Consider the following 17227-nt stretch of genomic DNA (forward strand, 5'->3'; position numbering starts at 1 on the left):
GAGCCTCGGGCCCTGGCCCCCGCCCGCCCGGCCCCGTCCCCCGCTCGCTCTCCCGCCGCTCCCAGACCGCCGGAGCCCGCAGCCGGAGCCCGACCGCCCCCGCCGCCGAGGTAGGAAGCCCCCAGGCATTGCGCCGTGGGGACGGGGACCGGCGGGGGGGGCTGGCCTGTCGCGCGGGGGCTGCGGGACCCGAGGGTCGCCTCCCCCTTCCTCGTCCGCGCCTCGCCCCGGGCCATTGTGAGCCCTCGCCGGGGCCCCCGCGCTTGCTCCCTCGCTCGCTGGCTCGCGCGCTCCCTCCCTCGCCGGCTCCCCGGCCCCGTCCCACCGTCTCTCTGTCTTTCTCCTCCCTCCTTACCTCCCTCTGTCCGGAGGCCGGGCCGAGCTGCGACCGAGCCCCGGGCGGGAGCAAACTTCGGCGGGGAAGTTGGGTGGCCGCGGTGGGGGCGTGCTGCGGGGTGAGAGGGGCCCCCATCCCTACCCCCGAGCCAGGGCACGAACTTGTCTGGGGCAGCCGGGCAGCCGCCCCTTCACACGGCGGGGCTGTTTCTAGGATGGGGGCTGAAAGGTGTCTCCTCCCTGGTCCGGGAAAGTCTCCCCCTGCTGCCCCTGGCTAGCCCCGACCTTCCTTGGGCCAGGGGAGGGAGGCGTCCCCGGGGGTCAGGACTGGGAGCTGGCGTTCTGTCCAACACTTGTTCCTCTCCTGCTGTCTGGGTGCAAGCAGAAGGGTCTGGCAGAGTGGGGAGGGCAGGGGTTTCCAACCTGCCTGAGGGAGGGTCTGGAGGGGGCAGAAGGAGGGGGGCAAGGCAGGTGCATCCCGAAGGAGGGAGATGCCTGCGCCCTGCTTCCCCGAAGGCCCCCTGGGATGGGGCTGGAATCCAGGCTGGCACCTGGAGGCCTTGGCACACTGCCCTGCCCAGCCGGGTACTCAGGCCACAGCAGGGCAGCATGCGGCCTGTCCGCCTCTCCAGGAGGGCCCGCCTGGCCGGCCACCCGGGGCAGTGATGGTTGCAGGGAGCTGCCCAGCCCTGCCCTGGGGCCTGGGAAGCGGGAAGGGATCCTGGGAGGAGCCCTGGGCCCCCAGCCATCACAGCCCAGGATCTTGGCTCTGAAGGGAACGCTTGACACTGAGGGGGCAGCCAGGCCAGCTGGGGACCTGGCCAAGGCCTGGGCTCCCATGGTTCTTGGTCTGGGCCAGGGACAGGGCCTGAGCTGTGGTCCTTGGAGGCAGCCATCTGAAGGTCCTACATGCCTTGTCTTGACATCCTGGAGGGAAGGTGGGGCTTAACCAGCAGCTACGGAAGACAGGCCCAGGGAAGGGGAAACTGGCCCCTTCAGTGTGCCCACCCGCCCAGCCCTCCCCAATCCCCACACCAGTGCCACGGTGCCACAGCTGTTCCAGCCCAGCTCACACAACCCTCTCCATGACCTCCTCGGCACCTCCCCTCTGCTCTTCTTTCTCCCCTCTGGGCCCAGGCTGGGCCTCCCAGCTGGCCCTGGCCGGCACTGGGGGAGGGGCTGCACCTGGGGGCCCCTCCCAGGACACCCCTTTCTGAGCTCCAGCCCAGCTCATTTCACAGCCCAGCCCAGCTTGGCTTGGCCCTGTCTACAGTCAGCCAAGCAGGAGGCAGTGCCAGGGGCTTGGGCACCATTTATGGGGGTTGAAGACCCATTGAAAGCCGCCCGTTTTCCTTAGCCCCTTCCCCTCCCCCTCCTTTCCGGAGCTGCCATTAGCGCTGACCCTCTGACCCCTATGCCTGCCCGCCCTTCCCTGTCTGTGACCTTTGACCTTTGATGTTAAATCCCTCCAGCTGGGGCTCTTCGGCCCCTGAGTGACCCTGATGCAGGACCCCTGGGGAGCCTCTCCCTGCTCCTGGCTCTCTGCACAGGGACACCTGCCAGTCCTTCCCTCACTGATGGGGAGGAGGTGCCCCAGGAAGCCAGACAGTGAGTCACCCCACTTCCAGGCATCACTGCTTTTGGGGTCAGTGGCTTTGGGGGATTCGCTGGAGCTGGGCCACAGCCTGGAGGGTGAGTGGGAAAAGCCCCTGGCCTGGGAGTCTGATGTCCTGGATTCGACATTTGGCAGTGCCACCAACTCCCGAGGGTCCTTGGGCCATGCTCTTCCCCCTTCTGGGTCTCAGTTTCCTCTTCTGACCGAGGGGTCAGACAAGGTGAGCTTTCTGACCTGCAGAGTCCATGAGAAGACCTGGGGGTGGGGGGTGCCGAGAGGGGGCTAAGGCCAACAAAAGCCAACTCTCAATTATCCGTGGGTGGAGCCACTATGAATAACTGAATGCCACAGACATCCAGAAACCTCATTTTTAAACAATCCTGTGAACTGAGTCCCCCCCAAAGCTTTTGTTGTTTCTGAAAAGCCCAGCTGCAAATGGGTAGCCACAGCGATGTCTTCTCATGCCTGGGCTCCCCTCCTTGCTGGGAGTGCCGGGCAAAAGGGCAAACTGGTCTGGGGACAGAGCTCTGCCAGGGCCTCTCCCTGGAGCTTGTCAGAGGGCCTGGATCCCTCTCAGCCCCATCATGTGGACCCCTCTCCCTTCTCCCCTCCTTTCCTGGCCTTGGCCCAGGCTGTGGGAGTGTCATCTGCCACCTAATCCTCTAGGGGTCTGAGCTGCCTTATAGAAGGAAGAATGTGTTTTCCTGACATTTTCCTATGTGCATTTCCATCTACCCCAACTCGACTTGCCTGGAATCCCAATTTCCCACTTGGGCGAGGGGGCGGGGACGGGCGCCAGGCAGAGTTTGGGGCAATCCCAGGATGAGGGAGGGTGGCGACAGCTGTGGCTGGGGGACCAGATGTGGGACTGGGGCGTGCAGTTGAGCTCTCTGGGAGGCGTTTGGGGTGGGGCCCCTGGCGCTGAGAGGCACACCAGGGGTTGGGGCGAGGGCTGCTGTTGGCTCTCTCCCGCGCAGGAGGCCTCTCCAGGTTCCCGTGTTCCAGGCAGGGCTAAAGAGGCCCCTCACCCAAGTGGGAAATTCGGATTGCAGTGGGGAGGCCCTGAGCCGAGTGGAATGGGGCGGTGGGGGGTGGGTCTGCCTTTTTCGAGGCTTTGAGAAGCCCTCCTCTATTCGGGGCTATTGTCATTTTATATTTCACACAGATGACTGAGGCCAGAGGGCTGACCCCTGGAAGGTGCTGTGTGGTCCTCCCTTCACCTCGATAAGCACCCTTCTCAGAGGTGGGGGTGTCCCTGGCTGGCAAGGGTGTCTTTGGGGTCAGCCAAAAGATGTGGATCTCCCCCCAACACAAATTGCCTCTCCTCCCAGGGCCTGTGAAAGGGTCCTAGAGATGGGCCACAGTCCAGACATGAGTCTGGGGGTTCACCTCTCTGAGAATGCCAGGGCCAGGCGGGGATGGGATACCCAGCCTTGCCCCAGCCTGCCTCCAGCCCTGGGTGGGAGACACCACAGCTTTTGCAAGGCACTTGGGACACATCTGCCCTAGTGGTTTCCAGGGTGGCCGCTTCAGCCCCACCCTGGGGGCAGGGACCCTGCACTTTCACCCAGGACCTCTAGTGCTTTGCTGATCAGCCAGGGTTGGGGTGACCCTGACACCTGGAGAGGAATGGACTTGCTGAGTGGGTTGGGGGTGTCTTATGCAGGGGCGTGGTCTGGAGTAGACCCAGGTTTCTCTCCAGGATCCAAGTTAGCCCTATAAGCCCCTGCTGTCTCTCCAACTAATAAAAATATCAGCTCAGGTCCCGGGGTCTGGGGGTGGGTTGGGGAGGTGAAGTGGGTCAAGAGATGGAGCAGCAGGGGAGGAACGCCTCTAACAGCTCCCTGAGAAAATCAAAAGGTTGCCTTCCAGTGGCCACCACAGGCACTGACATCTGTCACCTGAAATTGCTACATTAGCTTCGTGAGAGAGACTCATTGATCCCTATTTGACAAATGAGGAAACTGAGGCACAGGATGGAAAAGGGCCAATGGGCATCTGGGCCTGAGTTCCTGGGTCAGCTATGGCTCGGGAGGGTAGGGTTGGGGTCTGGTGGCCTGGCACAAGAGAGGAGCCTGCTCTTGAGGGGGGGCCTGAGCTGGCCCTAGCAGCTGTGCATACTGGGCCCTGAGCCTCCATCCTTTCCCTGGCACTGATCCTCCTGGCCTCAGCTCCAGACTTCTCCATGGGGGAGACGAGGCCTAGCCCAGGTCTGCAGGGGTCCTTGGTCCTCTTTCCCATTCCAGTTCTGGGACTGTGGGACCCCTCCCAGGCGCTCCGGGAGCCCCAGAGTTCTGACCTGCCTCCTGCCTGGGACATGTCGCAAGCTCCCTCAGGCTGGGCAGGGTAAAGGCCCTGCTCTGGGCATCTTGCGGGGCAGGGAGCTCAGGCTCTCCACTCCCCTCGCCCTCTCAGATGGGATGGAGGGTCTGGGTAACTGGAGGGGCCTGGGGGGCCACAGAGATGGGAGGTGATTCCAATGGGGGAGGACTTCCCATCTGCTCCAGTTGCCCCTGGTGGGGGATGGGCAGCGGGAGCTGAGAATCTTCCAGAGCCATAACTGGGGGGTGACTGGAGCCTCCTCAGGTCCTTTGTCTTCACTGCTAGAGAGGCCAGGTAGTACCTTCACAGTGAGGGCCCGACGTGAGCATGTGTGACGTGCATGTGTACACATACCCCTGTCATGGCAGATGGCTATCTGCAGAAGGACTCAGACCTGGTCCCTGGCCCCTTCCTCCAGTCATGACCAAGGGTGGGTGGGAACCTGCTGAGGCCCCAGGAGACTGCTGAGCTGCCTGAGTCAGCCCCCGGGAGCCTCCAAGAAGACAATCCTGCCTGGCTGACCGAGGGTCTTGTTTGCCTGACACACTCACAGGGTAGCTTCCCACTGGGATCCTGAGAGTAAGGAGGCGGGTGGGGAGGAAACAGGCTCAGAGACTTGAGGGCTTGGCCCAGGGTCACTTGGGATCAGGGAGGGTCAGAGGGGAACCAGAGCCTAGGATTGTGTGGTCCTGGCCGCTGAAATATCAGTTCAGCCTGGGAATCCCCCCAGCTTCTCTGCTGCCCCCCATCCTCTGCATGGGCATCATGTGGGGACAGCTGTGTCTGGAGGAAGCCTCCCTCCCTCCCCCTCATCGTCTGCCTGGGTCTGCCTGGCAAGTCCCAGCCTGCCTGAGCCATTTCTCCCCAGGGCCACTCCTTCCTGCATCCAGACCCTCGGCAACCCCCATCACCACACTTCCAGGCTGACTGACCCAGAGCTGTGATGTCCACCTCCCCCCAAGGCTGTGGGGCCCTCCATTGTCCTGCCTGTTATAAAGTACCGCCCACTCCAGTGCTGCTGTCTGTCTGCCTGCCAGTCCTGACCTCCTCCAGGCCAGGCCCCCAACACGCCCTTCAGGATACCTAGTGGATACCCTGAGTGGTCCTGTGGGCCCTGGGCCCCAAGGACCTGAAACAGGCCAGGCCTGGCACGGCCCCACCCAGTGGGTGTTTCCTTTGGGTTCATGCCCCTGGCTTCTGGACTTGCTTTGCTACCCAGAGGGGGAGCAGGGGAGGGGCAGGGGTGGCTGGGAAGAGGGCATGGGGGTGGAGTCCAGAGTTTGTGCTGGAGCTCTTGCTGGGCCTGGTCTAGACCAGCTGTTCTGGGGCGGCTCTGTGTCAGGGCTGGGTGGGAGTGGCAGGAGATGAAGCTGGGGGAACTGCGCCCTTCTGGTCATCCCAACCGATGAGGGTGATGCTGACTGCCTTACCCTCACCACCCAGGTCTGCTCCTGGGTCCCTTGCCCCAGACAAGGAGGAGGAGACATCTGTGTCAGGGCCCTGCCTCGTGGGCAAGCCACTTCCCTCTTTGGGCCTTAAGCCCCTCCACACCTCCCCTGCTGGTAGGTACCACCAATGGATTCATTCTCTCATTCATTCAACAAACATTCACTGAGTACCAAGTGTTTGAGAAAAGTGAAGGGCTGGGGACTTCCCTGGCACTCCAGTGGTTAAGACTCTGTGCTTCCACTGCAGGGGGCACGGGTTTGATCCCTGGTTGGGGAACTAAGATTCATGCCTTGCAGAAGAGAGAGAGAGAGAGAGAAAAGGCAGGTGTGATGGTGCCGTTAGGGGAGTGGTTTGGATGTTCAGGCTCTGGTCCTACTCTAGGCCAGCCCCCTCCTTTCACCAATGGGGAAACTGAGGCCCAGAGCCTTGCTCACATCAAATCGGAGCAGGCCTGGTTGTCTGGCTCTGAGTCCCCAGCACTTCCCATTGCTGCTCAGTTCACTGTGGTGGAAGGAGTGGCATTAGTGATGCACTTGTGAGGACTTGGACCCAGGGCAAGTGTGGCAGGCAGCAAGGGGCCACTGCAGGGCTAGGGTTGCTGCCCTCAGCGGTGTGGGGACAGAGGCAGGTCCTCTGCTCAGTTCTCAGGCACCTGGAAGAACAGCCATGTATGGCTGCAAGAGACAAAGAGTGAATCAGGGGAGACTCTCTGGAGGAGGAGATCGGAGGGGAGTGGCAGCTGGAGGAGAATATGGAAGCGCAGAAGGTTGTGAGGCAGGAGCTAGCACCCAAGAGCATCAGGTGAGCAGGAGGCAGAGAGTCCTGAGAAAGGAGTGCTGAAGGGGAGAGCCTGGGAACAGGAGATTGGGCTGGAAAGGAAGATGGCAGTCTTCTGTGTAGAGCAGTCCATGGCTCCCCAGTACCCTCCAGGTCCTGGCCCAGCCTCTCTCTTGGGCTTCCTCCTCTGCTGAATGACGGGCAGTTTCATTATGGGTCAGTTGGGGCCACGCTTCCAGGCCTCTGCAGTGTTGGGTGCAGAAAGAATGTGGGCTTTGGAGCCTGGAGGTGAATCCCAGCCGTGCTATTTATAAGCTCTGTGACTTTGGCAGGTAACTGAACCACTGTGAGCTTCAGTTTCCCCATCTGGAAAGTGGGGAGAATAACACCTAATTCACAGGGTCCTGAGGATGAATGGAGATGGCCCACAGCACTGGTTGTGAGGATCCCAACGCTTCACCCCATGTCCATGTGGCCAACTTGGATCCAACCCCCCGCAACACACACACACAGGAGCACCCCACCCCTAACATTGTTCACCTCTGTGAGTCTGGGCGCCCTTCATTCTCATTCATCTGTGGGCCCCCAGGACCGAGTGGAGGGCCTGGTGTTGGAATGCATAACTGAGTGGTTGGTAAATGAGGCGGAGGGAAGGGCCAAAGTCCAGAGCCCGCCTGGCCGCCTCCTGCCATCTTGAGCTGGTGGGGGCTGTTCACAGTGGGCCTGGTCCCTGTCCCGGGGTGGTGGGAGGGTTGGGCCGTGAGGAGGGGCCCCCAGGATTTGGGTGGCACTCCCGGGCTCGTCCTGCAGCCAGGCTCAGTGTGGGAAGCACAGTGTTTCCTTCTCTGTGTGGACTGGGCCTCATCCCCGCTCCCACCCATAAGCCGAGACTCCTGGGTCCAGGACCCTGACCCTTGTTACCTGCCGTGTCCTGTGTGTGGCGTGTGTGTGCACAGGTGTGACACATATGCATGTGCCTATATGTCTGAGGGTGCCATGGGTGCCCATCCATGTCCTGTGGGACACTGGCCAACGCCTCTGCAGGCCCTAGAGAGCACTGGCAGAGTGCCCAGCCCTGCCCGCCCACGCCGAGTGGCAGTGCTGCCTGGCAGGGCCTGGGCTGCTGTGCCTAAGCCTTGTTGGTGTGAGTCCCTGTCTGGCTCCCCTGGTGCTGGCCCCTCCCAGGGATTTGGGCGGCCTGGGGGCCCAGCCCTTCCCTCTCCACCCGCCACCTGGGCGTGGGGGCTGCTTGGCGGGCTTGCCTCTGGCTGAGGCCCAGGTGCAGGCAGTGCTCATAGCCCCACGCACCGCCGCCCCCCCCCCCCAAGCTGGGCAGACAGGAAAATACCAGACATAGTTGTGCAAAGGTGGCTGCAGGCAGGCAGGCAGCGGGGGGTGGGAGGCCGCCTTGATGGGCCTGGAGCCACCAGGCTAGGGGAGGCCTCTGTGCCAGGCTGGTCCTTGCAGCTGGATGGGTGTGTGTGTCTGTGTGAGTGTGCATGTGCAGGCCTGGCCCATGTGTGAGCTGCTCCCCCCACCCCCCAGCTTGAGCCTGGTGTCACCCTGCTGGCATTGGGAAAGGAAATGTAGCTCCTGGGAAGCTGGAGCTGGGGAGGGGCATAGGGGAGCCAGCTGCTTGCCTTCCAGCATCAGTACTGCCTGAACCATCTGGGTGACCTTGGAGGCTGAGTTACTGTGTGGGGCACCCCCAGCCCAGGGCTGAAAACAAGAATCTTCAGGGCTACCAGTTGCTGGCACCTCCTGTGTGCCAGGTGCCTGGCAAGCTCGCCCTGTGGGGTGCCCCGTGAGCTGGCACCTGATCCATGGGGCCTGTATTCCTGATGAGGAAACCAAGTCTCAAAGGTGTGACGGGACTGGGACCTGGTAGCCTGACTCTGGGTAGCGCTTTCTAAACGTACCCAAGTGGGGGTTCCTGGCATGCACCCCTGCTCAGGAGGTGCCCAGCTGGGAGCTTTCCCGAGGCCCCCATGGCTAAGCAGAGAGCTCAGCCCTGGTTGTGTCACCTGGAGGCCCTTGAGCTCCCACCTGGGCAGGGCCTGCCCTCCAGGGGGCCTGGGGAAGCCCCCCCACCCTCACCCCCATGCTGGCTGAGTGCCCGTCTTGGGGTGGGGGCGGGGTCTGCTTGTGAAGCAAGAGGTTCCTGGGGAAGGCGAACCCCACACTCTTCCAGGAAGTGCTGCTGGCACTGGCCCCTCTCCTGGGACTTGCTTGGGTCGAAGCCTCAGGATAAGCCCCCTGGGTCCTGGGAGGAGGCTTCCTTCTTCCAGGGCTGCTCAGAGCCTCTCCAGGGCCTCCCAGTGCTCTTTCTTTGATGCAGTCAGGCTCTGGAAGGTGGCTTGGGTTAGCTGTGGCCACTCCACTGGGTAGCAGAGACTGCGGCCCTCCGAGGGGCACAAGCTTGTTTAGTTACACCCTCAACTGAAGTACAGGTACTCCCAGCTGAGGGTGAGACTATGTGATTACAGTGGGAGGGCCGGTCCCCTCTCAGCTGTCCTCACAGCCCCAAACTGGCCAAAGACTGGGGGACTCAGCAGCGCTGGTGACAATTTGTTCACAAGTTTGATTAAGCACCTACTATGCGCCCAGCAGTGTTCTAGGTGCTGAACATTACATACTAATGGGAAACACTAATCATCGGATATGCAGCATTTTATTGATTTCTCCCCAAAATCCAATGAGGGGTATGTCTTTAAATTTATTTATTTATTTATGGCTGAGTTGGGTCTTTGTTGCTGGGCGCAGGCTTTCTCTAGTTGCGGTGAGTGGGGGCTACTCTTTGTTGCAGTGATAGGGCTTCTCACTGCGGTGGCTTCTCGTTGCGGAGCACAGGCTCTAGGCATGTGGGCTTCAGTAGCTGTGGCTCGCAGGCCTTAGAGCGCAGGCTCAGTAGCTGTGGCGCACAGGCTTAGTTGCTCTGCGGCATGTGGGATCTTCCCGGACCAGGGCTCAAACCTGTGTCCCCTGCATTGGCAGGTGGATTCTTAACCACTGTGCCACCAGGGAAGCCCGAGGGGTATGTCTTATTCTATGATTATCATCCTGTTTTAGACATGACAACAATGAGGCTCAGACTGGGAGGTGACTTGCCCTAAGTCAAATGGGCCGGAAGTGGCAGAGCCAAGTTGGAGACCCAGGTGGTCTGACGCATACTGGAGCCCTGCTCTGTGGCCTGGTCAGAAAGGGGGGCCCTGAGAAGATGAGGCCTGCCCCTGCCCCCCGGCCCCCGCCACTGTGCGGCTGAAGAGGGTGGAGCTCTTGGCCAGAGCAGGGTGCCGCAGCAGTTCCCAGGAATGCAGGGCTGTGGGGCCGTTTGCTTTGGTAGCATATCTGCCCTCAGCTCCCCAAGCCTCTCTGTGGGCCCCCCCCAATAGTCAGCCCCTCCAGCACCCACTCACAGCCTGCTGTCCCTCCTGGGCTCTGCACCTAGCTCCCACAAACCCCTGGGCAGGGAGGGGGTGGGAAGCCAGACCCCCTTTGCCTGCCCCTTCCCACGTCCATGGGCCCAGGAGGGGCTAATGGTGAACACAGCTTCTGGGCTCACGTGGGCTTGAAACCCAGTTCTGCCACAGACAAGCTGTGTGACCCTGGACAGATCACTTAATCTCCCTGAGCTTCAGTTTTCACATCTGTAAATGGGGATGAAACAACACCTGCCTTAAACAGTGGGCGTGCCACCCACTAATGAAACCTGGGCCAGAGGTCTCCCCTCCCAGCCCTCAGCTTCCCCCTCTGTAAGACCCACGTGCTGACAATGATGGTCCCTGTACCAGATGCAGGGGCACCCTTCCAAATGCAGGGAAGCCAGGGACTCGCTTCTGCTTTACATTCCATAGCAAGAAAGTCACGTGGGCTTTTGAGAGGTACCTCCTGGGTCCTGGTCCCCAAGTCCTAGGCTGGACGGGTCACAGCTGCTCAAAGGGCAGTTTCAGGACAACCCCTGGGAATAAAGGGTGTGCCTCTCGTTGCCCTGACAACACTGCTACCCTGGCGCTCGCTCACCTGGTCCCACGCTGCTGTGGGGTGGGTAGGGAGGCCTCTCTTACAGGGGCCCAGTCCTCTGTTTCTGCCAAGAGACCCTGAGCGCTTCTCAGGGGTCGTGCCAAGCCTGCCGCCTCCGTCCACACAGGCCCCTTTCCCGGCTCAGGTCCAGCCAGCGGCCCTCTCCCAAGCAGGGACGAGGGGCTTTCTCCAGAGCAGATTCCTGCCGGCGGCTCCCATTAGCCTGGTGACCTTGAGCCTCAGTTTCCCCATCTGTGCCACAGGGAAACCAACGGCGTCACTCACAAGAGCGACTTTAGAGGGTTCAGAGAATTCGTGCACAGACGGCTCCTGGCACATGGTAGGTGCTTAATGGATGCTGACCCCCGCTTTCGGGTGTGCGTTCCACCCCACGCCGCAGGACCCTGGCGGAGGCGGTGACTTGTCCCGGCCTTAGTTTCCCCGAGGGGCCGGCCCCGCCCCCCGCTGGGGTGGGCCGGGCTGCCAGGTAGGGCCGGGAGGGCGCTGCGGGCGCTGCAGCTGGGGGCCGTCTGCGCGCGGCCGGAGGGCGCACAATAGCGGCCATTGTCTGCGCTCGGCCAGAAGGCGGGCGCGGCGGGGCGGGGGGCGGGCCCCCGAGGGCCACCGCGGCCCACCCTCGGGGTGACCCCGCCCCGCCCCCGCCGCCCCGGTGGTCCCCGCGCCACCCCCGCGCGCTCCCACCCGCGCCGCTTCCTCCCGCTCCCTCCGCCCTAATTAGTTCCTTTCGCAGCTGGAGCAGCGGCGCCCGGCTGCGCGGCCACCTCGGCGCCGCCTTCCCGCCCAACCCCCGCGCTCGGGGACCGCATGACCCCGCGCTGGCGGGGCGCTTGTCGCGTCACCTCGCGATCAGCGGGAAACTGAGGCCAGGGTTCCGCAACCAGGCTCCGCGCTACCTCAAGAGACTCGCCTCTACTCTCAGCGAGGCGGGTCACCCTTCGGAGCGTCCCTCTCCTTCTCCGGGAAACAGACACCGAGTGTCCACCTCCCCACCCCCAAATCGATCGGGTGATGGCTGGCTGCCGGCCTCCGGAGGTGATCACAGCGCCAGTCCCGGGGTTCCAGGCCCAGCTGCGTACCCACTCTGGGCCTCTAAGGCCCAGGAGAATGTGACCCTGGCTCTGGACTGCCCCCATCACCCAGCCCGGGAGCAAAGAATAGAGCCCGAGCCCAGAACTGGCCACTGCTGGCTGGGGGTGGGGGGTGGAAGGGGACACTTGGAGGTTGGCCAAGGTCAGAGCAGGAGTGGGGGTCACAGGCGTCTCCCCTTGGGTGGGGCAGCCTAGGGTGGGGAGCTGTGGGCTTTTGGGGGCCGCTCCTTCCTCCTTTCCCAGGAGTGGGGAGGCTGGGCCTCCTGGCTGGGCTCTGGCTTTCATCAGAATGAACCCCTGTTCCCAGGGCAGGACCCAGTGGCAGGAAGTGGGGGGGGTGTCTCTGGGGACTGGGTCTGCTGATTAAGGGGGGTTGCTGTAGGCCCAGCCTCACCCTGGGAGACAAGCTCCTTTTGGGGTCCTCCCTAGTTCTGGGCTGAGGCAGTGTCTCCTACAAGTCTTCAAAACAAGGTGACCCATGGCTCCTCCCTGGTTCCCCTCTGGCCTTAGGAGAGGGCATAGGGCAGGTGCCAAAGGATGTTACTTGGGCAGTGTTGCCAATGAGAGTGTCAGTCTGAATTCCCAGTTCCCAATCCATCCTGTCCTCGTGGTCCCCTTCTCCAGAAGGTCGGGTAGGGGGTTGGGGGACAGAGGCTGTGGGGAGGCCTGTGGCTCTAGGCCAGCTGAAGGACCAGGCCACCAGCCCTTCCTGGCTCCTGAATTCTTAATCAGCATAAATATTTACTTCCTTCCTCCCCTTCCAGGCTCCCAGCACAGAGGAGCTTCAGGGAGGTTGGACTGGGCCTGTGTCTAAAAATAAACAGGTGGAGGGACAGGCAGACACACAGACAGACAGACATAACTGGGGGGGTGGGTCAGGCAGAGGGCAGCTCCCTGCCCAGCCAGAGGAAGAGTGGAGGGGGCCCAGGTCCATCCATCACTGTCACCTGCCCACCTGGGTCTGGAGCTCCTAAGGGGACAGCGTGGCAGTCTGGTCCCAGCTCTCTGGCATCACTGGGAGCCCCTGGCCCATGCATGGCCTGCGGGTTAATCCAAACAGATCTGCCAGCTCCCACCTGATGGAGTTTAACAGGGAAAAGTAAAGTCACAGACCTCGGTCCCACAGGCAAGTGTGGCCACCCATTCTCTGATAATGCTGCCCCCTCCCCAGGCTCAGAGACTCCAATGTTAGCCATGTGCTGGGGTCTTGGGATGTGTCCCCAGAAGCAGAGGGTCCTAAGTGAGGGAGGGGACCACTGTTACCTGTGTGTGTGTGGAGGGTCTTGGCAGAAGTGGAGCTTGTTGGGGAGACGGATGAGCCCGGGCTTGGAGCTGGGGCAAGCTCCAAGTTGCTGAGGGGCTTGGTCTGGAGAAGATGAGTGAGGATGTGGGGTCCCCGTCCTGCTCCGTGGAGAGAGCTCCAGGCAGCTCTGCAAACATACACACTGGTGAAATACACGAAGTCTTTTACCATGTGGTGGTCTCGGGGATGTTCCCTATTAAATTGTGAAGAGCTAGATTCTGTGAACGACAGAGAGTATCTTGTTTGGCAGATAGATTTTCAGGGTGTAATCATCTCAATTAACAAACACAAGGAAACACCATTTCCCAGCATGTGAAAAGATTGCTGCTGTAAAAAATGATTTGGAATAAAGGACCCTTGCTCTTGGGTCACTTATATGTGAAGAAAATTACACCATTGAGAAATTCAAAGTGGTGAAAATTCACCACTCAAAATAAAAGAATATCATCATCATTAAAAAAAAATTATGTATGTATGTGTTTTACTAACCACTAGACAGCCCATCACTTCCCCCTACCCTGCCCCTGGATGGCCTGGCTGGGCCACAGTCCCCAGCTGCCCCCTGGTGGTGGCCCAGAGCCCTCGGGCTCCCCACGCCTGTGGGACCCTCTCCTTGGACTGCCCCTGGGAGGCAAGGCCACCTGTCTGTCTGCCCAACCCTTGGGGCCAGGCCAGGCTTCGCACAGCTTGCCTGGGACAAGCTGTCAGCCTCATTCCCTTGGAGGTGACCACAGCTGCTTAGGTGCTAGCGGTCAGTAACTAGCACCTCTGAGGGCCACCTGGGAGGACACTCATTGCCCTCCTGGCCTGGTTCTGGGTCTTCCAGCTCACACCAGGCATATGTCCCAGGCGTGACTTCCCACTCAGTCAGAAATGACCTTTGGGACTTGCCTGGCCAGTTCCAGGGAGGAGATGTGGCCTTGAATCTGATGGTTCTGCCACTTCCTAGCTCTGCAACCTGAGACAGTGTCGCTAAAACTCCATTCATGGCAGAATGGACCCTGTGAGCTGCTTCCCAGAAAAGTCTCGTGGGAAGTGGAGGAGTTAGCTGTGGGTTGGTGGTTGGCTCACCATGATACCTGCTGTCCAGAGCCACTCAGAAGGTCTCTCTACCCGGGGAGGCAGCCTCCACACTGCCCAACACCCACTGCCTCTCCGCTCCTGTGGGCTTTAATGGGCTCAGCCCGAGGAGGAGTTTGGGGTCACAGTGTCACAACACAGCTCCTGTCCTCTCCCAGGTTCCTGCCTGAATACCAGCTTGGGAGCCCCTCGCTGCCTGCTGCCGCCCCCACCCCCAGCCCCCATCACCATGCACTCCTTGGACGAGCCGCTCGACCTGAAGCTGAGCATCACAAAGCTCCGGGCGGCGAGAGAGAAGCGGGAGAGGACACTGAGTGCAGTCCGGCACCGAGCTCTGCACAGGGAGCTCGGCCTGGTGGATGACAGCCCCACCCCGGGCTCCCCGGGCTCCCCGCCCTCAGGTACTGTGCCCGGGCAGGGCAGCAGTCTCTGAGCCCTGAAGGAGCCCTGGCGATAGGAAAAACGTCCCAGGTGTATCCACCAGGACATAGTCACAGCCCCTCACAGCCTCACTTAGAGTGCTCTCCACACTGTCCATCCATCCTCCCAACAGTTTATCTTTGGAGGTGACACTGTCCCTGGGAGGAGGGAACTGACTTGCCCAGCTCCTGAAGCTGGCACAGCAGAGCCAGGATTCAGACTGAGGCCTCTGGGAGAATTTGGAGGAGCTGGTAAGGGGTTACAGGGGATTCATGGGTAGTAGCAAAAGGCCCCATGGGCCAGTGTCTGGGCTCTGAGGCAGAGTGGTCGGTCAGCCAGACCAATTGAGACTGGGGACTGAGCCCAGCAAGTGCTTCTCAGGGGGTGCTTGGGGCTCAGGTCTTCTGCTCCGTCTCTGGTGGACCCTGAAAACCAGATCTACCACGTCTGAGCTGGAAGGCTCTGGAAGCAGCCCAGCCCAAACCTTTCATGTTACAGAAGGGGGCAGAAAGGGACGGGAGAGAAGTGAGAGGTCCCTACCTGACATTGTGATGAGGAACCAGGGGCCCTGGGTTCCAGTCCCTATTCAGTTACTTACCCTGTGTGCCAGCCCATTCCCATCTGTAAAATGGGTACTTCCCATCTTAACCAGTGGCTGAGCTCTCACCACGGCAGAGGTCACATTTGTCAGCTGTACAGGTTGCTACTCAGATTCCTGGGTCCCAGGGTGGTGCGGGGTGGGGGGGGGCAGGGTGTGGCTGGTGTCTGCTTCCAGAGTCACAGTGGAGGAGTTGTGGGCAGGAGGGACTGGCCCGTCAGAACTCCTGGCTCCAGTATCCCTGAATCATGCCTTTCCCTTAGGCTTCCTGCTGAACCCCAAGTTCCCCGAGAAGGTAGAGGGACGCTTTTCGGCAGCCCCCCTGGTGGACCTCAGCTTGTCGCCGCCGTCCGGGCTGGACTCGCCCAATGGCAGCAGCTCGCTGTCCCCTGAGCGCCAGGGCAATGGGGACCTGCCTGCAGTGCCCACTGGCCCGGTAAGGAGGGGATGTGTGTTCTAGAGAAAGTGTATTTCTGGGGCTGCTGTAACAAAGGACCACAAACTGGGTGGCTTAAAACAGAAATGTATTATTGTGGAAGCTAAAGTCCAAAATCAAGGTGTTGACAGGGCCATGGTCTCCCCGAAGGCTCTAGGGGGAGTCCTCCCTTGCCTTTCCCAGCTTCTGGTGGCTCCAGGTGCTCCTTGCCTTCTAGCCATGTCACTCCACTCTCTGCCTCTGTCATCACACGGCCTCCCCGCTCCGTGTGTCTGTGTCCAAATCTCCCTTTCTCTTTTGGAGACACTGGTCACTGGGTTCAGGGCCCCTGTCCAGTCTGACCTCTTAACTTAAATCTGCAAAGACCCCATTTCTATACAAGGTCATGCACACAGGTACCAGGGGTTGGGGCTGGGACATGTCCTCGTGTGGGACACAGCTCAACCCCCAGACAGAGGGAGACCGGGGGTGTGGGGGTGGGGTTTGGGCCCACTGGCCCGTGGGCAGGTGTTGACCAGCTCTGCCCCCTACCCTCCCGCAGGACCTCCAGCCACTGCGCTACCTGGACAGCGTCCCCAGCTCCTTCCAGTTCTTCCTGCCCCTAGGCTCCGGGGGGGCCCTGCACCTGCCTGCTTCCTCATTCCTCACCCCCCCCAAGGACAAGTGCCTCTCGCCAGAGCTGCCCCTGCCCAAGCAGCTGGTGTGTCGCTGGGCCAAGGTGAGTGGGGGTTGGGAAGAGTGGGGCAGGGTCCAGGGCAGGTGGCGGCCCCACTCGGGCTCAGCACACTCTTGGCCCTGCAGTGTAACCAGCCCTTTGAGCTCCTACAAGACCTGGTGGACCACGTCAATGACTACCACGTCAAGCCCGAAAAGGACGCAGGCTACTGCTGCCACTGGGAGGGCTGTGCCCGCCATGGGCGCGGCTTCAACGCCAGGTGAGGGAGGGCGAGGTGGGTGGGAAGGGGGGCCTGGGTGTCCAGCGGCTGAGCTGTCCTCCTCCTGTGCCCTCCCTGGAGCAGATACAAAATGCTCATCCACATCCGCACACACACCAACGAGAAGCCGCACCGCTGCCCCACCTGCAGCAAGAGCTTCTCCCGCCTGGAGAACCTGAAGATCCACAACCGGTCACACACAGGTGAGGGCGGGGCTGGAGTGCGGGCGCCGGGCCATCTCTGCAGCCAAGAGACAGTCGCGTACCCCAACTGTTTGGCGGCCCCTTTCCGAGTGCCACTCGCTGGGGAAGCCTCTCCCATGGGTCAGACCCTCGCCACGCGCTCTTGGGACACAGACTTGTCTTCCTGTGTCACACTCGGCATTGTGTTCGTATGATCGTCGACTCATGCCACTTGTGACTGCAGTGTGTCTGCTCGCTTCTCGTGGATCCCAGCACACAACAGGGCCAGCACTGGCCAGCAGAGCCACACACTTAATTTATTTATTTTAAAAATATTTATTTATTTGGCTGCACTGGGTCTTAGCTGCGGCACGCGAACTCTTAGTTGTAGCATGTGGGATGTAGCTCCCTGACCAGAGATCAAACCCGGGGCCCCTGCATTGGGAGTGTGGAGTCTTAGCCACTGGATCGCCAGGGAAGCCCCTTAATTTTAAATTTCCTAATCGCCCACATTGAAAAAAGTACAAAGAAATACACGGTGAGGTGAATTACAATGATATATTTTCTTGAACTCAATATATTCAAAATGTTGTCAATTCAATATTAAAACATCAGGGAGGGACTTCCCTGGCAGTCCAGTGGTTA

General features: G+C 60.9%; 1 protein-coding gene across 2 annotated transcripts in view; it reads left to right on the top strand.

Moving 5' to 3' along the window:
- The window catches only part of GLIS2 (GLIS family zinc finger 2), a 20825-nt gene continuing 3598 nt past the window's right edge, over nucleotides 1-17227 (top strand). Inside the window, exons 1-6 of one of the 2 annotated variants that reach the window (XM_079944664.1) lie at nucleotides 1-110; nucleotides 14170-14412; nucleotides 15293-15465; nucleotides 16007-16183; nucleotides 16267-16400; nucleotides 16482-16603. In XM_079944664.1, coding sequence (XP_079800790.1) covers nucleotides 14241-14412; nucleotides 15293-15465; nucleotides 16007-16183; nucleotides 16267-16400; nucleotides 16482-16603 — 778 coding nt within the window. In that variant the 5' untranslated portion in view covers nucleotides 1-110; nucleotides 14170-14240. The remainder of the gene's footprint in view (nucleotides 111-14169; nucleotides 14413-15292; nucleotides 15466-16006; nucleotides 16184-16266; nucleotides 16401-16481; nucleotides 16604-17227) is intronic. The other variant, XM_079944665.1, reaches the window with a different exon arrangement.

The sequence above is a fragment of the Stenella coeruleoalba genome (assembly GCF_951394435.1).
Source record: "Stenella coeruleoalba genome assembly, chromosome: 15".
Classification (NCBI taxonomy): domain Eukaryota; kingdom Metazoa; phylum Chordata; class Mammalia; order Artiodactyla; family Delphinidae; genus Stenella; species Stenella coeruleoalba.